At 45.2% G+C, this 27695-nt stretch overlaps 2 protein-coding genes across 6 annotated transcripts in view; one reads left to right on the forward strand and one right to left on the reverse strand.

The window, feature by feature from the left end:
- Positions 1-22091, forward strand: part of GOLGA4 (golgin A4) — a 58166-nt gene extending 36075 nt beyond the window's left edge. For 3 of the 4 annotated variants that reach the window (XM_068119654.2, XM_068119655.2, XM_068119653.2), the window contains 5 exons: positions 2762-2819; positions 2951-3045; positions 6779-6865; positions 20654-20691; positions 21456-22091. In XM_068119654.2, the coding sequence (XP_067975755.2) occupies positions 2762-2819; positions 2951-3045; positions 6779-6865; positions 20654-20659 (246 nt within the window). In that variant the 3' untranslated portion in view covers positions 20660-20691; positions 21456-22091. Of the gene's footprint in view, positions 1-2761; positions 2820-2950; positions 3046-6778; positions 6866-20653; positions 20692-21455 lie in introns of those variants that run through there. The other variant, XR_013623769.1, reaches the window with a different exon arrangement.
- Positions 22092-22244: 153 nt separating this feature from the next.
- The window catches only part of CERKL (CERK like autophagy regulator), a 164917-nt gene continuing 159466 nt past the window's right edge, over positions 22245-27695 (reverse strand). For both annotated transcript variants that reach the window (XR_013623770.1, XM_078779625.1), the window contains exons 10-12: positions 27591-27687; positions 24458-24639; positions 22245-22579 (exon numbers count right to left, since the gene is read on the reverse strand). Coding sequence is in view for 1 of the 2 variants with exons in the window: in XM_078779625.1 (XP_078635751.1) it covers positions 22513-22579; positions 24458-24639; positions 27591-27687 (346 nt within the window). In the remaining variant the exon portion in view is untranslated. The remainder of the gene's footprint in view (positions 22580-24457; positions 24640-27590; positions 27688-27695) is intronic.

The following is a 27695-nucleotide window of genomic DNA, read 5'->3' on the forward strand; positions in this document are numbered from 1 at the left end:
AGTTCAAGTACAGGGCCATTCTGGAAGAAACATTGCTTCCATTTGCTCGTGCAGCCTTTCGAGGAAACTTTGTCTTCCAGGATGACAATGCACGGCCTCATCGTGCTCACATGATCCAACACTTTCTTGCTGACCGTGGTGTAGAGCATATGGAGTGGCCTGCCATGTCCCCGGATATGAATCCGATAAAGAACTTGTGGGCAGAATTAGCGCGTCAAATCGACCACTTGGACCAGCAGCCGACCTCTGTGCATGAATTGCAGCAGGCTATTGTCACTGCATGGCAAGCGATTCCTGTCCAAACCTTGGCAAATCTCGTGAACAGCATGCCTCAACGTGTACGTGCTCTCCTGAATGCTCGGGGTTACACGAAGTACTGAACTGTAATTTTACTGTCCGTAATCCCAGTCGTAATTTAACTTTTATTTTTGTTAAAAAATTTTTTGGCTAATGTGCAAAATATAGAGATACTTCTGGAAAACGTACAGAAGTTTAACACAGTACTGTCCATGAAATGAGTTCGATATCAGTTTACATCACTTTCAAGGATCAATTTATTTGTTTCGAAATGTCAAATGTGGTTTTTGTTTCTTTTAAAGGTCACATTAACAAAATCTAGAATAATTTCAACATAATTCCAATGAACTTTTGGTTCTAAGACATCTTGAAAAGTAAGTTCACCCCCACAAAAAAAATATTCCATATTAAATGCCAAGTCTGTATAATACATATATATATTGTTACGGATCTGGGGTCGGCGCTCCCCTTACCAAGGGGGGTCAATCCCCTTGTCTTTTACACTGGCCGATTCCCCCAGTCCTGGAAGTATGACGTCACTGATGGCCGATGGGGGCATAAGCCAAATTAGTCTTAATACCTAAGTATTACCACCGGCCGTCAGCGAGGAAATTCTCCCGCTCGTGCCGCAGCGTAATTGATTGATTGCGCCGAGGGAAGCGAACTGCGGCGCGAGCCATTTATCAAGGGACTAAACCCGATTGCGGAGCTTTGGCCGAAATCGCACCACAGGAACTCAATGGGGAAATCTCTAAAGCGATCGGATGAGAAAGAAGAAATCAAAGAATGGAGGAACAGGTATTTATTATTATTTACACAAACCCAAAGAAGAAAAGAAGAACGAAGTAATTTACAGGGAAGAAGACACAGTGCAATTCTTAAAAACACAAGCTTAACTTATACCCCGGACAACACAAAGGACAGACGACGGGCAGACTCACACGAATGGGGAATTGCAGGTAGGATTGGCTGGAGGGAGAGAAGGGTCCGTGCAGAACGGCAGGGCTGGAAGGTGCGGCGGGAAAACGCGGCAAGCAGGTCCGCTCCGGGCTGGAAGCGAACAGCCGGCGGCTCCACACGGCAGGGCTTTCTGCAGCAACAGGTCCCTCCTTACTCGTCTGCTTCGAAAGCTGCTTGCCAATCTGTTGCGTGGCGGGACGTATATCTCCTCATCTGCGCGCGCGTCTCTGAAGCTCTCTCCTCTCTCTCATCTGGCCCCTTCGCTCATCTACTCCCTTACGCATCTCTCGTGGAGGCTGATGCAACGGGTTTTATAGCCATGCCCTCGAACCTGCTCGATGTTTCTTTCTCCGCCCTCTCAAGCCAAACCCACTCATTCTTGGTTGGTCGGCAAGGGCTTCTGGCTCCACCTTTTGATGACGATGGGCGGGCCACGCCCTTCTTCTCCGAGCTGAAGCACATGGGCAATGGCGGCGAATGCAGTTGGTGATGTAGGCGAATGCAGTTGGTGATGTAGGCGAATGCAGTTGGTGATGTAGGCGAATGCAGTTGGTGATGTAGGCGAATGCAGTTGGTAATGTAGGCGAATGCAGTTGGTAATGTAGGCTTTGGGACGATTGAAAAGGGGGGATCTATCTTATTTGATTTGGTGCAGCGTAAGATCGACTATGGGACACATGGCCTTAACTAAAAAAAAAAAAACCACCTTTAGAGGCCATGTTTCCCCGCAAAGCGGGGGTTGGCCTTTTTCGGGAACCGTGGTTGTTGTTGTGTTTCGGTCCCCTTTTTGAAGCAATGTTTTACGGCCGGATGCCCTTCCTGACGCCAACCCTTTTTGCCGCCTTTAACGACAAACGGGGAATTACCAGTGAAATGGTACTCGATTTGCCGACCTCGGAAGGATGACAGGCTGAGTCAACCCCCCTGGCGTTAATTCAGCGATCGACCGGGATTCGAACCCAGGATCCTAGGATCCTAAGCCGGCACCCTAGCCGCTAGCCCAACACCAGGGATCCTTAACTAGCCTTAACTGAAACACAAAATAATGATATATCTATAGAGAGGGTCCTATGGTTTTCTACGTGTGTGCGATGGACTAACTAAAGGACGACCTTTGACCTTTACACAAATGGAGGTATTTACAAAGAATCATTACATTATTTACAAGGGGGTATATTTACAATCAATTACACAAAGTGCACGGTTTCCCAAATCCGTTACAATATATATATATACAATATAAGAAGATAAGGTTTTACATGAAGTTATCTTTCCACGGTGAGGATAGCCTTCACTTTTTTTTTTTTGTATTGATTTGTTATGCCTCTGTTATACCCCGTGTATCAATTTCAATCTGAGTTGATCATTTTGTGGCACTTATTAGTAAAACCTCTGGTTTATAAATTGTTTTTCATGACTATATTCTCATGATAACTTGTAACCTATGCATGGTTGGTACATGTACTGAAGCAGGTGTGTATGCATAATTGCCTGTACCTTATAGATGAGACTTCTCAAGGAGTATGTGACAGATCTGGAAAATAAGCAGGAGAGCCGTGAAGGTGAGAGACTTTTTACGGTGTCTGCCTCAGATAGGATTGTTATACGCAGTCTTCCTAGCTTGTATAATTGCACCGAATTATTGATTTTATGACATTTCTAGGACAATTTTGATCTATTTTGTTGGCGTTAGGGTCGAGGGAGAGTTCATCAGCTCTTGTCGAACCCACTGAGCTCGAGTACCTGCGGAGGGTGCTTTTTGAATACATGATGGGGCGTGAGACCAAGGTGCGATCCCGTGAAGTCCAGAACTCGATTGTTTTTCACGGTAGTGATTAAAACAAGTCAAGTGTATTGAGAGTGACCAGGCCCAAAAGTGTGTACCCTACTTGAGGCTGAACAAGCCGATTAAATATTGTTTCAGGTCCGGATGCACGATGCCTATCGTGGAATACAAAATGTAAACTTTACTAACAAACCTGGAACCATGTCACATGGAGTTTATGTGAAAGCCCATTGCCTATCGGCCCATCACCCTTCATGTTGCAAACCTCTTCTTTGAAATGAAGGGTGGAATTTTCACAGAATGTGCCGGATACAGGTTTTTTAATGGTTGCTGTTCTCTAATTTCCTTGAGCCGTCCCCCAACTCACATTTTAGTTGGGCCGCTTGGGGGCAAAAGGTCAAGTAGCCTGACCAGCCACTATTCAAATCAAACAGCCAGGCCAAATTGACTTACAGGGCTGTTTCGGCTCTTTTCTAATCTCTGACATTTTGTGAAAGTTAACTGATGATGTCATCTTTTTACCTCTTAACCATTTTGTAGTTTATTCCCTTTTTGGACTCTGATTTAACTCTTCCATGAGCCTTTACTTTTGTATCAAAACTTTGAAAGGTTAGCCAAATATGTATATAGATCGAAGGTGATGGAATGAATTACCACGTGTAACTTGTATAGACAATACTTGCTCAATATTTTATCTATTTATTAAGAAAAGCCACTAATCTTCACGATGTCAAATCTAATTTTCCCACCTTGCAATTTGGTACCTGTTACATCTATTAACAGTTTTAGGATGTGTGTGACTTTCAGATGAGAGAAGATTGTTTTAAATTTGAAGGGCAATGTCATGAACCTGAAAGACTGTTGCTTGGTGGTTCAGATCACCTCTCTAAAGTGGGAGAAATATACTTTTATTGGATCCCAAAACTTTGTGACCCACCCATGCGCTGTTTCGACATTGCGAAATGTGAGGCATCACCATGATTCATCAACACCAACTTTTCCTTTTGCCATCCGAAGTCCTATTGTAGCTCAGAATCACTTCTCGAAACGGGAAGCGGGTCCAAGTCCAACCGTATGTTTTCCGCAAGGCTTCTCCGTAAGCAGACGATACTTACCTCGCTTTCTCAGCGAGCCCGCATGCCATCAGAACGGTGATAATGAATCCGGAATTTAGAGTGAATGCTGGCAGGGCCACTCGTTTGGGGATCCCAGCGCCGCATCTGCAGGCTGGTACTCCGCTTCCCTGCTGCGCACACCGACCACATCGCTTGAGCTCTTGCTGGCAGCCCAGTTGACACTGAGCGTGGTGAATGCGAGCATACAAAGCTGATTGCTACGATACAACATACAATTAAGTTTACATATGGTGACATGTTTCAATCCGATGTCTTGGGAGTGCATCAAAGAGCACAATGCTTTTGCATCATCCTTACGGATTTTTATTATGCCACTGTTCTATTTCTCCCTCTTGCTTTTTATTGCCCTGTGCTCACGAAGGGAAAAGCAGGGTTAGGCATTCGGTTGAGTATGTACGTGTGGCGTATGTATGTGCGTGTCTGCATTTTTAAAATTCATTTTCTTGGCAACCGTTGGTCTGCTTGACACTAGATTTTACCATCTAGGAGCGCCTCCGCCTGTTGAATTTTTTTTTATTCATAATTATGACGTCATAGGTCACGTGGTACGGACCCCATCTTGGAAAACCTTTACACCTCTATATCTCCCAAACCACTCAATGGAAAAAAATTGAAACAAGGCTCATGGGGAATAAGATACGTTCATGATTTTTGAGCCTGGTTCATAAGTTCATAAGCCTGGTGTTGGCTTAGCGGTTAGGGTGCCGGCTTGGGATCCTGGGTTCGAATCCCGGTCGATCGCTGAATTAACGCCAGGGGGGTTGACTCAGCCTGTCATCCTTCCGAGGTCGGCAAATTGAGTACCAGCTTGCTGGGATGAATGATCACGGTGTGTACCCGGATTCAGGATAGGTACACCGTATCCCTGCGCATCGTAAGAGCGCGACCAAGGGTTGGCGTCAGGAAGGGCATCCGGCCATAAAAACATTGCCTCAAACAGGGAACCATGATTTTCATGGGGCCCGCAAGGCTAACCCCCGCTCTAGCGGGGAAAATGGCCTCAAAACGATCATTCATATTCATTATTCATGATGATGTCCTTGGTTCCTTCATTGACATCATAATTCAACAAGTACAATGCTTGATCTGATCAGTACGAATTTTTTTTTTCTCTGCAACAGTTGGTCCGATGGACACGAAATTTTGACCATAGGAGCACCTCCTCCTGTAGAATTTTTAATGATAATTTTGACGTCATAGGTCACGTGGTACAGGCACCATCTTGGAAACATCGAAAAACGTTGCACTTCTATATCTCTGAAACGCTCCATGAAAAAATTGAAATGTGGCTCATTGTAAAGAACTCCGGATGGGAAATAAGTGTTGTTCACGATGACGTCATTGGTGCCTTATTTATGACGTCATGATTCGACAGGGACAACGCTTAGTCTGATAAGTTTTAAATTTATTGAGCGTAATCGATGCGACAATTGTATTCGAGAATATAAATTTATGATGTCATCGCTCACTTGGTCTGGCAGCCATATTGGATCAAAAAAAAAGAAACGTTCAAAAACAGAAGAGTTGGCTCACACCAAATTCACTGCGCAGGGTAAGTATTCTATGAATACCGTCTAGTTGTCGTCGTACTTGATATATCGGTTTTCTGGTTTCTACTCTGAGCATATGTTTTAAAACTATTTTCTGCCTGTTTAATATGCACATGAAGAGGTTTTAATGTGTTAAGTGCCAAACAATGACATAATGGTTAGAACATCTGCTTTTAGTCTTGGAGGTCGGCGGTTCGAACCCCAGCCGACTCATACCAAGAACTTTAAAGATGGTACGTGCTGCATCCTTGCTTGATGCTCAGCATTTAAAAGGATAGATCACAGACAATCAACCATAGGTTGGCAATACTAGCTAGCTCAGGCTTTGATAGACCAAATGGCCTCCTCCTGCGTTTGAGCTCCTTGTAAGGGAACATTTCTGGGAGGAAAAAGGAGTAGGGGGAGTGGGGTTGGAGGCAGGGAAGGATAAACTGAGAAAAATAAAGTGGCAGATGTGGGAAGGAAAAAGGGGAGGGGTACAGTGTATGGATATATACAAGAGGTTGGGGTTAGGGCTGTGTGCATATTGGTTTAGTGGGGAAAAATGCAATTTTTGCATATATCTATATATATATAAAAGAAAGTTTTTGTTTGTTTCTTTGTTTGTTTGTTTGTCTGCAAGCGCTAATCTCCTGAACGGTGAAAGATAGGAGGAAACCTCTGCAACAAAAAATGTCGGGACGGGCCCCGGGAAGCTTATAGGCTGGGTGGCTAGGTGGCGAGGCCGGTCGAGGCCGCCTCGGCTGGGCTGGACCCATTTCGCAATTAAAAGCTGAGCTGAATTATAGTAGTCAATCTTCTACGGCCGTGAGTAAAAGCTGAATTATAGTAGTAAATGAACGAAATGCGGCCTGATAGTCAAACTCTGCTTCGCAAGGCCGCGTTTTATTCCTTTTTTAGTACAGAAGATTAAATTCATTCAAAAAGAACCTGGGCAATGCTGGGTGCATTCAGCTAGTATATGTAGACTGAAGGTAAAAAGGATGTGAGTATTAAATGTATATTCTGATGTGGATACCTGTTGATTCGCTTTGTCCTTTGCCTGGCAGACACTAGCCAAAGTCATTACAAGCGTATTGAAGTTTCCCAGCGATCAGACTCAGAGAGTCTTGGACAGGGAAGAGTATCGGACCAAGGTGAGTCTCAAACCACGGAAAGTGCACGGAACATGGTAACACCGGTTTGTTTGTTCATAACTCGCTAGAGTTAGCGAGTCCACCTAGAAGTCGCTAACTCGCTAGAAGTCCACCAGATAGATTATTTCATATATTATACTGTTTTGTATTTTTTGGGTCATGTTGCCATTGACATTTCTCTCAAAAGGTTACCTTTTCCTTCCAAATGGGATTTATGTTATCTTCATCACACTCCGTCCAACATTTTTCTTCATTTATTCTCTCGCTGTGATCTGTTCACCTCCATTATTAAACCTCTTCTCTATGAACTTCATATTGCCCTCTTCTCAGCACTCTCCTTCATTGTTCTGAGGACATCATCGTCTTAAATTCAGATCCTCTTCACAATTAGGATTGCTTGGAGCCCTCCAGCTCAGTGTCTGTTTGTTGCATGCCTGGGGCTGCAGAGAGCGAGCAAACGAGGGGTTCGAAGGCCCGAGTCCCTGGATGCCCATGCCGATGCAGGCACAGGGCCTCTCTGATGAGCCTTGCACGGTCCTTCCTGCGGAGTGCCAATTAACTCTGTCTGCAGGAGCCTGCCAGAGCATTTCTGCATACAATTAGTTAAATTCTCCCTTCGCCATATGTTGAATTTTCTAATGCACATCTCTGTTTGAAGATGCTCATTTCTCCAAATCGAAATGAGTTTTTGCGGTGCTTTTCATCTGTTTTTGGAGTTGTTGGGGGCAGCACATTGTTTGGTGCACTTTACATTCACATTCTGGAGCATCCAAGTTTTGAACGTCTAAATTTAACTGCATTTGTTCAACAGATTTTTCCTTTCAAATGTTCTTTTTTAGAACTGGACAGTTGTAACATCCTTTCATTTGGAATACCTACTATCCCACTATCGACTAGATAAATGAATCAGCTATTTTTCCTTCCACCCATATAACACATCCTCAATCCAGTTTTGGCCTGACATCGAGGGTAATGGCTTCCCACTGCTAAACCGCTGAGAAGCTACTTGAGGTCGTCTTGTAGCTCATCCTGGAACTGCAAGAAATCGACCCCATTTCCGTGGGGTTTCTTGTTAATGTGAGTGGCAGCTAATGCTTCACATTACTTTTCTTTTATTTCCACTCCAGCTGTCTGACAACTGTGTCAAGCTGCCCTCTCTGTGGTGGTTGATTGGTAATGTTCTTATGAGTGTGGTGTGTGCATCGTTGTAAATATCTGTGGCATATACAGTATCAAATAACTGACCAAATACAGCACTGGAGTATCAGGAGAAACGCAAAAAGATAAAGATTGAGGCATCAGGAGGAATCTGGATTGGATTAAGATTTCGACTGCTACTCCTCTACCCTGAAGCCCACCCAGGGAGTCAGGTGAACCATATAAAAGCTATAGATAAAAAAAACTCCATAGACAAAAAAAAACATGGAATGAAAGGAGAGATGGAAGACAAATAAACAAATAATTCATGCATAACACACACACACACATAAAAAAACACGCACACAAACAAACACACACACATAAAAAAAAAACACACAAATAAACACACAAACAAGCACACAAACAAAACACACAAACAAAAACACACAAACACACACAAATAAATGCACAAACAAAACATACAAACAAAAACACACAAACAAACACACAAACAACATGCACACAAACACACACAAACAAAACACACACACAAATAAACGCACACACACACAAACACACAAACAGCACACACACACACACACACACACACACACACACACACACACACACACACACACACACACACACACACACACACACACACACACACACACACACACACACACACACACACACACAAATAAACGCACAAACAAAACACACAAAGAAACACACAAACAACACGCACACAAACAAAACACACACACACAAATATGCACACACAAACAAACACACAAACAAACACACAAACAAAACAGACAAACAAAAACACACACAAACAAACACACAAACAACACACACACAAATAAACACACACAAATAAATGCACAAACAAAACACACACGCACACACACACACACACACACACACACACACACACACACACACACCTTCAACAGCTCTCCCTACCTCTTCCTCCTCTTCCACATCTTACCCTACAGCTCCCCCCCCCCCCCCCCCCTGTTCTGTATCCGATGCTCCCCCTTCCTCTTCTTTAACAGTATGGACCTCAAACATCCGGGGCCTTCGCTCAAACTTGACTGATTTCTCCATACAGGTTGCTTCTGACAAACCAGACGTGATCTGCTTAACAGAAACTTTCCTCCTTCATGATGTCTCTGATTCCTTGGTATCTCTCCCAGGTTACTCCCTCCTCCGGTATGATAGACCTGAGCCTCGTCCTGGAGGTGGGGTTGCTATCTTTATTAAAAACTCTCTTTCTCACTCTCCCTGCACTGCCCTCCCTACACCTCACCCCCAGGAGCACCTCTCACTCTGGCTACGGCTTCCCCTCCGCTCCCACCTTTTGTTCAGATGTGTGTTGTACCATCCACCAAACAGTGATGACTCCATCTACATCTCGCTGTCTGATAATATGGACCAACTTCTATCTACCCATCCCAACTCTCTCTTCCTCATATGTGGTGATTTCAATTGTCACCATGCCAGTTGGCTGGGTGTGGGTACCTCTCTCACCAGCCATGGCTCTTCAGCAAAGGACTTCTGTGACTCACTGGGACTGATACAATCTGTCAATTTCCCGACCCGGATCTCAGTCAACGGAGCATCTTCTCTTCTGGACTTGGTTATGACTAACTTCCCTGAAAATGTCTGCTGCTCTTCTTCTGCTCCAATCGGCTCATCTGATCATGTGCTTGTTCAAGTGGACATCTCTCTGACCATTATCAGAGAGCCTCCTCAGCGTCGGCGAGTCTGGCATTTCACTCAGGCCAACTGGCACGGTCTTCAAGCAGCCATCAATCATCTGGACTGGTCTCCAATCTCTACCGCCTCTGACATCAACTCATCCTGGGAATTCTTCCAAAGCAAATTGCTCTCTCTCATGCACATATTTATCCCATCTCGTCTTCAGTTGTCATACCTTTCCTCCCGTCCATGGTGCACGGAATCTTGTGGTGAGGCTATTGCCCAGAAACGACTTGCTTTCGTCTCCTGGAAAGCAAATCCAACGGAAGGAAATCTCATTTCCTTTCACAAAGCCCGAAACAAGTGTGTGTCCACCCTCAGGAGAGCCAGGAAACAATATCTCTCCATTCTCAGGACAGAACTCTCTTATCTGTCTCCCTCTTCCAAATCCTGGTGGCGTCTGGTCAAATGTGTTTCTGGTGTTTGCCACACGGCTGACTCCGCACATGAAAAAGCTGAATGCCTCAACTCTGTGTTTGCCTCTAAATCTTGTGTCCCAAACCCATCCCTCTCTGTACCCACCGTACCCAGTCGTACCCAGCTGCTCCTGGACTCTGTGTCCTTTCCTCCTGACAAGGTGGAAAAGTTTCTGTCAACCCTTGACTCTGATTCTGCAACTGGACCTGACGGCATCAGCCCACGGGTCCTAAAATCCTGTTCTTCCGCTCTTTCACTCCCTCTCTCTGTTCTCTTCACCCTCTCTTTTGCTCAAGGTCATCTGCCATCTGCTTGGAAATCTGCCAACATCACCGCTTTGCACAAAAAAGGTGCAAAAACAGATCCCAGCAACTACAGGCCAATCAGCCTTCTCCCAATTATCAGCAAAGTCATGGAATCCATCATTGCTTCAGATATGAAATCTTTCCTCTTCTCCAATGGCTTGATCTCTGATCATCAATTTGGTTTCAGACCTGGTCACTCTACTCTGGACATGCTGCTTCTGCTTTCTCAACAATGGATGGAGGTCCTCAATGCCAAACAGGAAATTAGAGCTGTCTCCCTTGACATATATATCACGTGCCTTCGATACGGTCTGGCACCCCGCTCTGCTCACCAAACTCTCCTCTTTTGGTATCCATGGAAATCTCCACGCATGGCTGGCGGACTTCCTCTCTAGTCGTAGTCAACGTGTGGCCCTGAATGGGTTTCTCTCCTCTTCCTGTTCAGGTTGGAGTTCCCCAAGGCAGTGTTCTGGGCCCTGTGCTTTTTCTGGTCTTCATCAATGATCTCTCTGACTCTCTTGAAAATCCTCTCTATCTCTTTGCTGATGACTCTACTCTCTGTTGCTCCATTCTTCATCCCTCAGATCGGCAGTCTGCAGCCTCCTCACTCTCTGCAGACCTGGACAAAATCACAGACTGGGCAAACAAATGGACCATGTCTTTCAATCCTGACAAATCTCACACTCTTACGATGTCTCTCCGAAAAGACCGACTGGACAACCCTCCCATCCAATTTCTGAATAATCCTCTCCAAGAAGTTCTGTCACTCAAGATTTTGGGTCTCACTATCTGCCATGATCTTTCCTGGGAAAACCACATTTCAAATGTTGAGAACTCGCGAGAACTCGGAGACGGTGGGAGGGATTTTCGAAGCTCCACACGGTCTCCACGTTTTTCGAAGTTAAGTCTGTTCACAATTGTATTTTGTCGAAACTGTATTTATCTTTCGGTGTGTGAAGTTATTGTGTGCAACTTTGGTTGTTTCTCGGTGTTTATCTTTCAGAAATTGATCGTCTGTTTGCCGTGTCGTGTCTTGAGGCCTTGTACAGTGTGCACTGTACAACCTTGAGGCTTTGTTTTTCTCTCAGCGGTCCGTCGTTTGTGATCCAATAACTTTCGTTCTCTGTATTCCCAGGCTTTTCACCCATAGCCTACTTCCTTGTGTAAATCTCAACTAAAAAAAAAAACAAAAAAAAAAAAAACATTTCCTTCTCTGTTCTCGTTCGTTTATTCATTCTTATTCGTTCGTTCGTTCTTCGACCACGTGTTTCTCCCCCATTTCCCCAGATAGTTTTCACTCATTAACCTTCAATGTTTACACTTTCCCCTCAAGTTATGTATTCCGTCATATTTTATAACACCTTTTTCTTCTTCTTCTTCTTTAAAAGGCTGCTTTCGACTTGCTCACCAAATCAATTCATCCCAAAAAAAAATATCCATCTCCTATAGTGCCTTTTTTCTACATTCCCTAAACTCTCCTGCACTCCATCCTCCATCCAGCGTCCTTAAACGTATTTTTAACTCGAAGGTCACAAGAAACTCATTTTGCAATAAATGTTCGTTTCCCATAAATCGTACACTTTCAAAAATCCAATCTCACCCCTCCCCTCCAAATCTTCCCCATAACCCCTCCCCTCCAAATCTTCCCCATCACCCCTCCCCTCCAAATCTTCCCCATCACCCATCCCTTTCAAATCTCCCCCCTTGCCCCCTCCCTCCTAAACTACCCCCTCACCCCTCCCCGCCAAGACGCCCCCTCGCCCCTCCCCTCCTAGACTCCTGCCTCACCCCTCCCCTCCAAATCTCCCCCATATCCCATCCCTTTCAAATCCCTCCCCTTGTCCCTTCCCTCCCAAACTCCCCCCTCACCCCTCCCCTTCAAATCTCCCCACCCTCATTGCTTCTCAATTTCCCCCCTCTCACTCCCCCTCCTCAAAGCGTCCTCCCCGCTTCTTCCCCCTTCAAACTCTCACCTCCATCTCCCCCAACCTTCTGCCTCGCTCTTCCCCCTCCTCAAATAACACCTCATTGTGGCTCACCCAATCACCATCAAACCTTTTGTCCGCCCCATCCTTCCCTTTCTCCGAGCTATTCTGAAATCTCTGACACACCTTCAACAGCTCTCCCTATCTCTTCCACCTCTTCCACATCTTACCCTACCCCTCCTCCCCCCTGTTCTGTATCTGATGCTCCCCCTTCCTCTTCATTAACGGTATGGACCTCAAACATCCGGGGCCTTCGTTCAAACTTAACTGATCTCTCCATACAGGTTGCTTCTGTCAAACCAGACGTGATCTGCTTAACAGAAACTTTCCTCCTTTATGATGTCTCTGATTCCATAGTATCTCTCCCGGGCTACTCCCTCCTCCGGTATGATAGACCTGAGCCTCGTCCTGGAGGCGGGGTTGCTATCTTTATCAAAAACTCTCTTCCTCACTCGCCCTGCACTGCACTCTCTCCACCTCACCCCCAGGAATACCTCTGGCTACGGCTTCCCCTTCGCTCCCACCTCTTGTTCATATGTGTGTTGTACCGTCCACCAAACAGTGATGACTCCATCTACATCTCGCTGTCTGATGATATGGACCAACTTCTATCTACTCATCCCAACTCTCTCTTCCTCATATGTGGTGATTTCAATTGTCACCATGCCAGTTGGCTGGGTGTGGGTACCTCTCTCACCAGCCATGGCTCTTCAGCAAAGGACTTCTGCGACTCACTGGGACTGACACAATCTGTCAATTTCCCGACCCGGATCTCAGTCAACGGAACATCTTCTCTTCTGGACTTGGTTATGACTAACTTCCCTGAAAATGTCTGCTGCTCTTCTTCTGCTCCGATCGGATCATCTGATCATGTCCTTGTTAAAGTGGACATCTCTCTGACCATCCTCAGGGAGCCTGCTCAGCGTCGACGAGTCTGGCATTTCACTCAGGCCAACTGGCACGGTCTTCAAGCAGCCATCAATCATCTGGACTGGTCTCCCATCTCTACCACCTCTGACATCAACTCATCCTGGGAATTCTTCCAAAGTAAATTGCTCTCTCTCATGCACAGATTTATCCCATCTCGTCTTCACTTGTCATACCCTTCTTCCCGTCCATGGTACACGGAATCTTGTGGTGAGGCTGTTGCCCAGAAACAACTTGCCTTCGTCTCCTGGAAAGCAAATCCAACGGAAGGAAATCTCATTTCCTTTCACAAAGCCCGAAACAAGTGTGTGTCCACCCTCAGGAGAGCCAGGAAACAATATCTCTCCGTTCTCAAGACCGAACTCTCTTATCTGTCTCCCTCTTCCAAATCCTGGTGGCGTCTGGTCAAATCCGTTTCTGGTGTTTGTTCCCCCTCCATCCCCTCCCTTACCTCAAACGGCTACACAGCTGACTCCGCACGTGAAAAAGCTGAATGCCTCAACTCTGTGTTTGCCTCTAAATCTTGTGTCCCAAACCCATCCCTCTCTGTACCCACCATACCCAGTCGTACCCTGCTGCTCCTGGACTCCGTGTCCTTTCCTCCTGACAAGGTGGAAAAGTTTCTGTCAACCCTCGACTCTGATTCTGCAACTGGACCCGACGGCATCAGCCCACGGGTCCTAAAATCCTGCTCTGCTGCTCTATCTCACCCTCTCTCTGTTCTCTTCACCCTCTCTTTTGCTCAAGGTCAACTGCCATCTGCTTGGAAATCAGCCAACATCACCGCTTTGCACAAAAAAGGTGCAAAAACAGATCCTAGCAACTACAGACCAATCAGCCTTCTCCCAATTATCAGCAAAGTCATGGAATCCATCATTGCTTCGGATATGAAATCTTTCCTCTTCACCAATGGCTTGATCTCTGATCATCAATTTGGTTTCAGACCAGGTCACTCTACTCTGGACATGCTGCTTCTGCTGTCTCAACAATGGATGGAGGTCCTCAATGCCAAACAGGAAATTAGAGCTGTCTCCCTCGACATATCACGTGCCTTCGACACGGTCTGGCACCCCGCTCTGCTCACCAAACTCTCCTCCTTTGGTATCCATGGAAATCTCCACGCATGGCTGGCGGACTTCCTCTCTAGTCGTCGTCAACGTGTGGCCCTGAATGGGTTTCTCTCATCTCCTCTTCCTGTTCAGGCTGGAGTTCCCCAAGGCAGTGTTCTGGGCCCCGTGCTTTTTCTGGTCTTCATCAATGATCTCTCTGACTCTCTCGAAAATCCTCTCTATATCTTTGCTGATGACTCCACTCTCTGCCGCTCCATTCCTCTTCCCTCAGATCGGCAGTCTGCTGCCTCCTCACTCTCTGAAGACCTGGACAAAATCACAGACTGGTCAAACAAGTGGAACATGTCTTTCAATCCTGACAAATCTCACACTCTTACTATGTCTCTCCGAAAAGATCGACTGGACAACCCTCCCATCTACTTTCTCAACAATCCTCTCCAAGAAGTTCTGTCGCTCAAGATTTTGGGTCTCACTATCTGCCATGATCTTTCTTGGGAAAACCACATTTCCAAGCTGGCCTCCAAAGCCAGTCGCCGACTGGGCATCCTCCGTCGTGCGAAGTCCTTCCTCGGCACACCTGAGCTCCTCACCACATACAAGGCTTTCATCCGCAGCTCAATGGAATACTGTTCTCCCCTATGGGCCGGTGCTCCTGCCTCACACCTAGCTCGGCTTCACGCTGTTGAAACCAAAGCTTTCAGAATTATTGGAATCTCCCGCGATGAAGCTATCTCTGAGGGCCTTTCACTCACTCACCGCAGGCAGGTAGGTGGTCTTTCTGTCTTCTACCGACTCCTCTCCGGCCTTGCACCCCCAGCTCTCTCTGTGCTCTGTCCCCCAAATATTCCTACAGGTCGCACAAGATCTGCCAGCAACCCTCTGATGGTTAAACTGCCGAAATCTCGGCTCTCTGCTCACCTTCACTCTTTCATTCCTCTTTTCTCCCGCCTCTGGAACAAACTCCCTCACTCCCTTCAATCCCACTCCTCCCTCCAGGTCTTTAAAACAGCTGTTCACCACCATCTCTTATCTTCCCCCATCCAAAACCTTGATCTTTTCTACCCCCGCTAATTCACCCCAGATCCACCTTGTTTGAAATTCCAACTTCTTTCCTGGAAGTCCTGGCAGTGTCCATATGTTTTATACCTCTCCCACCGCCCCCTTCCCATGCCCCCCCCCCCCCCAAAGCCCTCGCCCTCTCTCAGATCTCTCGATGTCTCCATGTCTCTCGGTCCCTGCTCTCAAATGTTGTGTTTGTGTCCTTCCCCCTCTCTCCCCATCTTGTCTACCGCTCCCGATGTTATATGTTTTATGTGTCGGTTTGTCTTTCTGTGTGATTAATGTTAGCTCTTTCACGAGCCTCGATCTTGTATACAACAAAAAAAAAATAAAAAAATCTGGCCTCCAAAGCCAGTCGCCGACTGGGCATCCTCCGTCGTGCGAAGTCCTTCCTTGGCACACCTGAGCTCCTCACCACATACAAGGCTTTCATCCACAGCTCAATGGAATACTGCTCTCCCCTCTGGGCTGGTGCTCCTGCCTCACACCTAGCTCATCTTCACGCTGTTGAAACCAAAGCATTCAGAATCATTGGAATCTCCCGCGATGAAGCTAACTCCAAGGGCCTCACACACTCACTGCAGGCAGGTTGGTGGTCTTTCCGTCTTCTACCGACTCCTCTCTGGCCTTACCCCCCCCCCCCCCCCAGCTCTCTCTGGGCTCTGTCCCGCAAATATTCCTACAGGTCGCACAAGATCTGCCTGCAACCCTCTTATGGTTAAACTGCCAAAATCAAGACTCTCTGCTCACCTCCACTCCTTCATTCCTCTTTTCTCCTGCCTCTGGAACAAACTCCCTCACTCTCTTCAATCCCACTCCACCCTCCAGGTCTTTAAAACAGCTGTTCACCACCATCTCTTATCTTCCCCCATCCAAAACCTTGATATTTTCTACCCCCGCTAATTTCACCCCAATTCCACTTTTTTGAAATACCAACTGCTGTCCTGGAAGTCCTTGGTGTCCTTGTGTTTTATACTTCTCCCACCCCCCCCCCCTTCCCACGCCTCCTCCCCCCAAGCCCTCTCCCTCCCACACATCTCCCTGATCTCAAATGTTGTGTGCTCTCAGTGTTTGTGTGCTTCCCCTTCTCTCCCCATCTTGTCTTCCGCTCCCTCTTTTTATATATTTTGTTTGTCTGGTTGATTTGTTTGTGAAGTAAATGTTAGCTCTTTCACGAGCCTCGATTCAGTATACAAAAAAAACAAAAAACACACACACACAAACAAAACACAAACAAACACACACCCTAACCTAACCTACCTGTCATACTGGGATAGCATCTGACTTGAGTCTGAAGTTGTGTGGTAGGAAGTAAAGGAATTGCATCAGGATGCTACATCAAGGTGAGCCACCAATATTGGTGCAATCAAACTGGACTATCTTATTGTGAATGAATCACGATTACGGTAGAGGTGCTTGTAACTTGTAACGCCTGACGGCCAATCGATTCAAGTGGATACCCGTTCTAATGTCCCGATTGGATTAACTTGGAGCCAAATCGCACTACGGAAGTAAAGGGTTAACATCTTGATTTACAAACAACTTATTATGGACAGAAACTAAACAAGAAGGACACTTGTCCACTAGGCTGAATCACACTGATAGGACGGATCTGTATTCGGAACTGAACCTTCGGTGTAGGAGGTAATGACACAAAATAATAAGCAACCAATGATAATCGCTTACAAGTCAGGAGACGACGATGGTTCACGAGCGAGCGGTATTCAATGACAAAGGATGGACTATAACCGAAACAGGACAGGCCAGGCCCGGAAATGTCAAAACGAAGGTTACTGACCTTGAAATGAGATCGAATATAATGTATAATCAGTTATGAGGTTAGTTAGCTGCACAATACCGAAAATTCGGTGAAAAATGAAATGAAAAAAAAAAAAAGAAAAATGAAAAATCGAGCTCTGTGGGGCTAGACACGTGACATTGGCCTAAATAAATACCGAAACCCCTGTTAGATTCCACCAAACACCTCGGAGAAGATGTAGCTTGAACTCGATTACCCCCTAAAAAGAGATCTTTTTCGGGCTTGGCTCCGCCCACAATGGGCGCAATACGCCCACTCTAGGCAGGACACAACTAGATCATGATATCAACCTCCCACCCAAGTTTCATCAAGATCGGATGATATCATCGGGTAGTTATGCTGCGGACAGACACACACACACACACGCACACACAGATGCACACACACAGACGCACACACATGACGAATATAGTGGTCACTTGATAACTCGTGAACCAATAATGCTGTGGGACATTGGGGAAAGCCAAAAAACAAGTAAGGTGGATAAAACCAAATGGGAGCAGAAGGATTGATAGGAAAAAATGGGGCGATGCTAAGAGTGGGAGTTAGAAAAAGAAAATCGAGGGAGAGATTACGCTTGTCGGCTACTTGTTGAGCTGCTATAGTGAATGACTAGAAACTAGCCCGTCCTCACGGATAAGAAGAGGAGGCAGAAATTCGGGTATGTGTTTACTCTAGCGCCGCTGTAAATACACAAACAACTATCGTGGACGCCTTCTTGTGGTCGTTGTACCCCCCAACACAAGTCGGGGGGCCAAATCTTCCCTGCTGCCCGGACGGATTTCTCAGAGAAGCGCGGTCACTGTCAGAGTGCCGATCGGTCCCCATGGACCGGCCCTTTCCCTCTTGTCTCTTTGTCTCTTTCTTTCTTTCTCGCTTTTCCTGTCACTAGGGACGGGTACTTTTGCTTGTTTGATGTATATTTGACAAAGTGTCTGTGTGTTTGTTTGTGTGTTCAGTGGCACTCCAAGTCCTGCTTCCTCTTCTCTCCATCTGTAAGGATGAGCTCTTTACAATGCTACTAAATCTATAATAATGAAAGGCTGCGTGCATGCGTGTGTGTGTTTGTCCTCCATAAATCCAAAACCATGAAACCTGGCGACCCAAAACTTTGCATGGATACTATGTGAACTCCAAGGGAGTGCAAGAATGAAAACTGGGTGTTTTTAAACCCCCTTTTTGAAGATAATTTTGGGGATGATCATCACAAACAAAAGCAAATACGCCTTATCAAAATGGCTGTACGCCCTCTGTCACATCGCTGGGTTCTTAAGCCGCCATTTTGTTTTGGCTTATTCAAACATACCTTGCCTTGGAAATACTGTCCACTCTCACGGACTAATCAAAACAAAATCAAAATCTGGGTTCGGGTTTGAGGATCAGATCTCAAAGCCGAAATTATTGCTGAAATCTGGAGTGAAATCAGTAAATTTTAAGAAATTACCAATTCTTATAACTAATCTTTAATTAGGGCTGTCCTTCCTCCTTCTCAATATTGCCAAAGCATTAAACTTAACTTTTTCCACTGTTTCAACAATTATATTCAGTGAAGAAAAGATTACAGAAGGTGCCCAATATGTAACTTTATTGAGTGCAATGAAAATAATTCATCAGCGGGATCGCCGTGAAGGCTGCCACAGCCGCGCCTGGGTACTTCGTGGGGGAATTGTCCAGAGTTAGGAAGGCAAAATAAATCAAATTGAAGATTGAATTAAAAGAAAGATTACTGGAATGTGAGGATTACAATGAGTAAAGCAATGGGGCAAGAGAACTCCAAGCGCTCATCATCGAATGTTTGATCTTCATAAGTACGAATCGCTAATCGCTTGCCAAGCCAGCTGTTCCTTATCAACCGTTTCATTTTAGTGCTTAAGCCACTTGGCGAGCACTGTTTAAGCTGCTTGGTAATTGAACACAGCCGTGTTTCATCACCATTCTCTTACCAGTTTTCATCACCTTTCCGTTTGCTTTATTTGTCATTTTGCTTAAATATTTGTCATGACTTTGTTGCTCACCTTTTGAGTGCTATTCTGCGATGTTTGTTCGTTTGCAAGACTAGACAGTTTGCAGTGGTGGGGTTGGGTGAGGTGGGAGAAGGGTGGGGAAAGTTAACTCCCTCCACCCCATCCTCCTGGAGTATGTCCCATCATCTTGCTATCGCTTGCCACGCCAGCCATTCCTTATCAACCGTTTCATTGGAGTACTACCTTGAGTGCGTAAGCCACTTGGCAAGTGCTCTTCAAGCTTATTGGTAATGGAACACACCTCTGCTCCCTCTTCCTGCTCTGTCAACTCCTCCTGTTTCCTCCTACTCCTCCATGGTGACCCCTCATACTCCTACTGCTCCATGGTGACCCCTCCTACTGCTCCCTACGCAACTCGGCTCATGGTCCCCGCTCACCCCTCCCCCTGATCTCTGCTCACTCCTGCTCCACCCTCACTGTCCTCCTGCTCCACCCTCCCCATGCTCCCTCCCACTCTCCTCCCCCTCCCCTCTCTCTCCCCTCCTCCCTCTCTCCCCCATCTCTTCTTTTTACCCCCTCTCAATATTCCTGTCAGCTAAGCGACTCTGCGGTGCAAGCAATACCAGGTACCTTTGCTGGTAATAATAATAATAATAATAATAATAATAATAATAACGTAAAAACTGAATGACTGAAAAACTATGAACTGAAAATTTCAATAATAAATTCAGATTACTGGACACGACCCCACTCCTCTAACTTGGTCTCGAATCGCCAACCACTCATCTGTCCAACATCTCAGACCATGATTCTCGTGATTCTCTCCGCTTCAACTGTACCTCACTCTTCTCTTCTCTCTCCCTCTTTAAATGTCACCAGCCCATTCCTTAAATTCCCTCCCATGGCCCACCGTTTCTCATCAATTGGTGGATCTGCCCGACCAACAGCTTGTTTGAAACGGCTTTAGGAAACAAACGTGCAAATTCATGTTCCAATGTCCATGCTGCCAATTGGTGCAAGTGGTGTGGAAAACTCTAGGATATTTCAATAACAGACTACAAAACGAAATACCTGCTGACCATAAAACCCTCACCCTACATTACGAATCCGCGAACAACCAGTTGGTTCGAGCTGGTAGCGCGTCACACCATTAAAATGTAGTTGCATTACCTGGTGTGAGAAACGAGAATATCATTTTGGGGGATCTATTTAAGAGGATTGGATCCCGTGTAAGAACATCACATTGCACTGGCTCGTATTCTAATTCAGGTGCAGTATTTTGGTTTGTGTGTTATTTATATGGGTTTTTGGTTTTGTTTTTGTCTTCTCTGCCAGCACTGAACACTGTTTGGATTAGAAGAGAGAGTTATATGGTGAGTTTTCATTTTTGTTTTACCCCATTATTTGGTTTTGTATGCAGGGTGGTACAAAACGTATCTCATAAACTTGGTAACTTTATAATCCTGGGTATACCTGTGGCAGGTACATGATGTACAATCCACTTGCTTCAAAGCTCTCTTTGATCGATTTCATCATCTTTGGCCTTTTTCTATTGTTTGTTTGATTGCGTTTTGGGGGCCGGGGAGGAAGTTTTTAAGGTCTAAGGCTTGAGGAGCGTCCAGATTCTACTTTAGACAAACAGCCACTGAGCCTGGGGAGTGATTTCACTTCCCAGAGCACTCTGGGTACTAGACACCATCCTTTATGACATCACTTTTCTCTCTCTACACTCATTGGGGGAAATTAAGGATAAATCCCCCCTCCCACTCCTATGGATGCCAACCCTTGGGGTTTGCCCATGCTCTATCCTTTAAAGCTGAGCATCGAGCTTTTCAAGAAGCAACACATACCATTTTCAAGGTCTTTGGTATGATTTAGACGAGGTTCAAACTTTGACCTCCCAGACTCGGAGCAGACGCTCTAACCATTACACCACCGATTTGACGATTATTTGGCTACATAATATGAAAAAGGGTGGGGGGGAAACCCCCATCAAAGTCAGAACATTGGAGAATTATTTCAAGAATGTTCACAAGTTTATGAGGTACCTTTTGATCACCCTGTGTAGTACTTTTACCACAGCATTTTCTGTATGTGCGTACAATAGACTTGAAACAGCCGCACATGTTCATTGCAGGTGGAAGAATAACGGGATTGCCCAGCAGGTGGATCACTGAATTCTGGGGCAGGAAATGCCCAGCAAGAAGCAGCTATGCAGAGGAATAAGCCAAAGGAAAATACTAGTTTGTATTTGGAAAATACTGTATAATCTTGCATGAGTTTGACATTTCTCTTTGCACTTGATTTTATCAGTCTTTATTCTGCGTGCAATACGCTCGATTAGTTTGGGGGAGTCCAGAGAGTTTGACGCCATGACGCTCCTGGGAAAAGTTGGTGTGCCTTGTTTTGCTCCGCATCGCACACACGAGCGTTCTTCGTTCGCTCCACACTGATCAGAGTTTGAGTCCTCGTCTCGCCCCACCAGGGCCTAGGCGGTCACGATGACCGCCAGTGCCCGTTCGGGAAGCTGCGGTGCTTGGTGTTACACTGTCGTTGTTTTTATTCCTCCTTTATTTGAATTTCTGGTGACACTTTTTATTATTCTCAAGGAAGCAGTTATTGCACCTTTATTCCCAAAAATGTGCTGCTATTTAAAAAAACAAAGTAATATAAATGCTGACGGTATGGCTTTTGGTTTTCTCGTTGTGATTGTCTGCTGTTGCCTTATGTTGTTTCACTTTGGTAAATATAATAAACAAACATTGATACTAAATATAGACTGAACAGACAATCAGGCACTGAAGATGTTATAGTTTTTAAAATCTGGAGTTAATTTCTTTTTCTTCCTCTATAACAAGAACAGGGTGAAAGGAACGTGGGAGGGGGGATTTTAAGATGGCAGTGAAAAACAAAATGACCACGTGCCGATGAAATGAACAAGTACAGCATTTGCATTTAAATAGTTAAAATGCATAAACAGTCTGACTATATTAATATTTTTTTTTTCTACCCTGCAATTATGTACAGTATTTTGGAGTATAATGCACAACATGATCCATTTATTATATTCGACAAAAGGAGTCGTTTTCTTTTCTCAAAGAGCTAGGATAGTCATGGATAAACCACCTGCTGTACGACACGAGATTGGAAATTGCTTCTCAGACCGGTCGGTCATACTCGTCTCATGGAAATGGTTAAACGCACTTGCATGGAATCTCTTCCGCGGTACCTCCATACATGCTCAGCAACCCCGAGTAGACCCTGAGGATTGAAAGAACACACAGCAGCGCCATTTTAAGAATTGTGGTGTTTCACATCACAGAGTGCCACCTGCTAGTGCTGCATCAGGTGTCAGTATGGAATATCTAGGCGCAATGAGTGAAATACATACTTCTTGTTATATAATTATATTATAAGGGAAATGAAGCATGGCAATTTAGCGCCATGGATACAGAACCAAACCAAACTCTTAAGCAGAAAAGGCCTGTTGGTGCTCCAGGTGCTACATTTTGCTTTACACTCTGCACTTTGCATCGTGTTATTCCGGGGAACTCGTACGTACGAGTTGTACAAGTGGTTGTTTGTTATTGAAGGAATTCTTCAGATATCGGTCAGTGTTCTGTTTCCAGGGATGGATGTGATCTTCAGCATCCTTCCAATCTATTCCTCGTATGAGTGTTGTGCATATTCCACATCTTTGTACTTTATATCCTCGTACTTGGAGAGCTACTCCATTTCCTTCAGCAGGACATTCTTATTGGATGAAACCACAACTTATTGTGAAAGCAGAGTTTGTTTGTCTTTGACAGCTCTGCAATTACCTCCACCACCAAAGGTGAACGGAGGTTGTTTTTACCCCTGTTTGTCTGTCTGTGAGCAGGATATCTAAAAACGTTGTGGACAGGCTGGGTGTGTGACGAGGAAGAATCGATTTTAATTTGGTGAAGAACCAGATCCAAGGATTTAAAAAAAAAAAAAATTCAGGTGATTCTTCACCATTGAGAGATAGGGCCAAAAACAATATATGGCATGATATTTGAAAAAGTTGTGGACGGATTATGACAACTTGGTGGATGAGTTGGTTAGGTGATGAGAACCAGCGAATTCGATTTTGGTTAGGTCCGGATGCAGATCCGGCCTATCATGGGATGCAAAACATAAAATGTCCAGCCTGGCGGAGGTATGCGCTCTACTGAGTGATGTTGTAATTAATATTGTGTGTCGCATCGCATCAAACTTTGACACTGATTTAAGGCTTGTGGAATCGCATGCACGACAAAGGCATCAGGTGACAATGGTTGTACCTTACATGAACTAAAAGGACATTGGCAGACAATGACCAATTTTTTTTAATTTTTTTTCAAGACAAGGCCTAATGCTCGAAAATGGAGCTGACACATCTCACACACACACAAACATCTCACACACAAATTCGATCGCTGAATTAACACCAGGGGGGTTGACTCAACCTGTCATCCTTCCGAGGTCGGCAAATTGAGTACCAGTTCACTGGTAATTCCCTGTGTGTCGCAAGAGGCGACTAACAGGGTTGGCGGCATGAAGGGCATCCGGCCATAAAACATTGCTTCAAAAAGGGGACCACGGTGCCCAAAAAAGGCCAACCCCTGCTCTGCAGGGAAAAATGGCCTCTAAAGGTGGTTCTATTGATGCCAACCTATGGGGATTGTCCGTGCTCTATCATTTTAAATGCTTAACGCCAAGCAAGGAAGCAGCAAGTACCATTTTTAAAAAAGTCTTTGGTATGACTATGTCGGGGTTTTAACCGCTGAATTCTCAGACTAGGAGCGAACACTCTAACCATTGCACCACTGAGTCTGGTTTGACTTTTCATGTGGTTATAATAACTTGATATAGTTGTGGAAATTGACCTGTGATTTCAACATCGTGAATCGAGGGTCTAAAGGTGACCACCAAACAGCCAAATCCACTTGTTTCATCCATACCAGCATGTTGTGGATTCACAGTCCCACTCTGAAGGATTTGCCTACTCTACAGTCTAACGCACCAGAAGAAGCAGTTTTGAGGTTTGAGATTTGAATCCAGAACTAGCCCAGTCAGTCAAGCACACATTGAAGGAACAGTGCATAGCATTCCATTGCTCTCCATCCCCTGGCAAACCTGAAAATGATCTCCCCAGTATCGCGGAACAGATCCCCATCCACGTTCCACCAGGCAGGCCAGTTGGCCTTCTGCTCACTTGAAGACTCTTCAACATTTCCATCACTGGTGGTTGCATCCCTCTTTAACACTTTCACTCGCACAGCCCTCGCTGTAAACGTCTCCACCAACGGTGATTCGAGCTGTGGGAGAGCACCACGGCAAACTTTCAGGCAAACTTTTTCAAAAATATAGTAGATCAGGCTCAGAGACTAGCTCGCACATGTACTGCACATGAAGCAAAAAGCCATGAGGAACTCTTCACACCTGTTTTCCAGGAAATGTTGCAAACACTTCCTTGGACAGGATACTGAAGGATTGGTCAGACGATTACAACTTTATGGATTCTGAAGAAATATTTTTGTGCGGTTGTGATACGTTTTATTTGAAGTTAGGATCAGGGTGTTATCATTTTACTCATACATATCAGATTCTTTTTCTTGGCCATAAAATAATCTGTCCATTGTCTCGAAAAAAATCAAGTATGATGGGATTGACAAGCTCCAGGACATCCTCGTGTCAGACCGAGGCCAGCTCATCAAGTTGGTCTATCCTGCTCGTTGCTGCAGTCTTGTTCTGGACGTGACTTCCATGTGTAACAGGTCTCTCTCTTCTGTCTGATGCATTCAGTTTTGCCCTTGTGACCTATAATCTCTGAAGAGCCCAAATGCAGCAACTACCAAGGTGTGAGTTTTAAAAGAGAGTAAGGGTGAGGTAATAGCATCTTGGGCTGCCACCATGGCTGGAGGTATGCACACTCGCCTCTGAGCTGTCTAGCCTATGTTGGAATCTTGTCCCAGCTGTACATTGTCATCCTGGAGTTTCACAGACAGGGTGATTCATCTATAAGTGCTGTCCCTCAGATGGACGTTAAAGATCCCACGGTGTCCTTTGCGAAGAGTAGGCGAGCTATTGCCGGCACCCTGAAGAGATTGCAAATTCCTGCCCTGACTTCCTGAGTCGGAGTGGCAACTTGTCCAGGATTGTGGCCTAGTAACTGTTTCAGCATCACCAACGTTCTGCATAGGGCCTGGTACATCATGATTTATGTTTAGCATCGCACCCCACCCCACCTCTATATAAGGATTCAGTCTGAAGACCTGTTTTTGTATATCGTTATATCTCAAAGTTTCTTATCTCTAATGCAATTTAATTACCTGTTTTAAGTTTCAGGTGTCTTTATCAGCAAAAGGAAGTGAGTTGAAGGTGGGAGTTCCAGCGGAGGGGGGTAGAGTAGAGTGAAAAGGTATCGAAACAAAAGGAAACTTAGACACAGGAAGCCATTTGGCCCATCATGCCTATCCAATATCAACCAAACTTGACAGGAGGACTAAGGGTCACACAATGAAGGTTGCAGTCATTAGCCCCCCCCCTTCCCAAGGGGGTTTCTCCACCAGTGGGATTGAGTGTTGAGGTGTATATGTGTTAAAATAGTTTTATCGTGGCGTTTTTCCAAGGCCGCTTCTAATAACAACACTAAATACAACTATTGAGGGTGACTCTTCATGGTGGCTGTACCCCACAATGCAAGTCTAGAGCTAAATCTTCCCCATTCTTCTCTACTTCTTGGATTTGTCAGGGCAGCGTGGTTACGGCCAGAGTGCCAATCGGTCCCAATGGACCGGCCCTTTCCCCTTTGTCTCTCTCTCTCTCTCTCTCTCTCTCTCTCTCTCTCTCTCTCTCTCTCTCTCTCTCTCACTCTCACTCTCACTCTCACTCTCACTCTCTCTTAAACTCTCTCTCTTAAACTCTCTCTCTTAAACTCTCTCTCTTAAACTCTCTCTCTCTTAAACTCTCTCTCTTAAACTCTCTCTCTCTTAAACTCTCTCTCTCTTAAACTCTCTCTTGACCTTGACTTTGTGAAGGCGGGAATACACCATACTAGATGTGGGGGATCTCCGAGTCGCTCTTGGGAGATAAATTAGCTGTCTCCGAGCTCCGTGCCACGTGCTTCTTCAAGAGAACTGTCTGGGGCTATACAACAACAACAACACCACTAACACGAAATATAATAGCATAATATTAATGTTATTACAAAACAATATTAATACTAATAATATCCCATCTCCCCAAGGAGTAACATGTATAAACAGCTTATCGTGCTGTTTACGTGTGAGCACCCCTACCAGAAGTAAAAATATAATCCACAAACACGTATGTTTACCTTTTGAAACATTCACTCCTACTGTTTAGCACTAAACTGAAAGGGCGGAAACCCGGGGTGTGTTCAGTTGCCAAGCAGCTTGCTAGCGCTTGCCAAGCCAGCCGTTCCTTGTCAAAGGTTTATAAAGGAGTGCTTGCTCGAATGTTTAAGCCACTTGGCGAGCGCTGTACAAGAAACTTTGTAAATGAACACAACTCTGATGGTCTTGAGTCCCGACCCTAGATCTACTGTAATCTATATACCCCAGGGAGGAATAACCCTTCTTGCCACTCCCATAGGGAACAGGTGTACTGGTATGAATAAATCACTAATTTGCACAGATTCCCAGCAAGACAGCTCAGGGTCCGATATTCCGACTACAAATTTACCTTGATCTTTCTCGGATGAAGACCATCGGTGGTCAAAACGTCAGACCTGAGCCTTAAAATGGTCTTCCTGGCCAGCCGTGCGAATTGACGGTGCTTTTATGTTTGATTCCCTATCTTCCCAACAACTGATGTTTTTGCAAGTCCCATACTCCATTTTTTTTTTAAAGCTGCTGGATAAGTAATAATAAGTACTGTACCTGTACCTGTACCAGGTAACTTATACAAGCTTGAGAGTTATTGGTGGTGAAGTCATCCCAAACAAGTATAGTTTGTCCAAATCCCTTCAAACCTTGTACAGGTGTTATGTAGTCGGTAAATGAACTGTTCCTAAGACCTCCGCAGCTGCTTTCTGATTATCTTGCAAGTATTATAATTATATTCCAAAATCTTCTTTTACAAAGTGATTCAACTTGTAACATTATTCATCTATTAAAGCCATTTTGTGCAATTCAAACTTATCCTGTTTTCTTTTCCACAACGGTAACCTTCCTCTTCAACTCCCCTTTCACCAATCCCCAAAATATAACGGCCCAGTTACTGCGATCTGAAGTGCATGTCGTACCTGGCACCTGCGGCTTCCCTGATGCTTCAGGTACTTCATGAAATCGACACGTGAGGTCTTGTGGACAAGGTCCAGGACCAACTCTCCATCGTCGGGCCTAAAGAT

The sequence above is a fragment of the Myxine glutinosa genome, chromosome 6 (assembly GCF_964187855.1).
Source record: "Myxine glutinosa chromosome 6, kmMyxGlut1.1, whole genome shotgun sequence".
Classification (NCBI taxonomy): Eukaryota; Metazoa; Chordata; class Myxini; order Myxiniformes; family Myxinidae; genus Myxine; species Myxine glutinosa.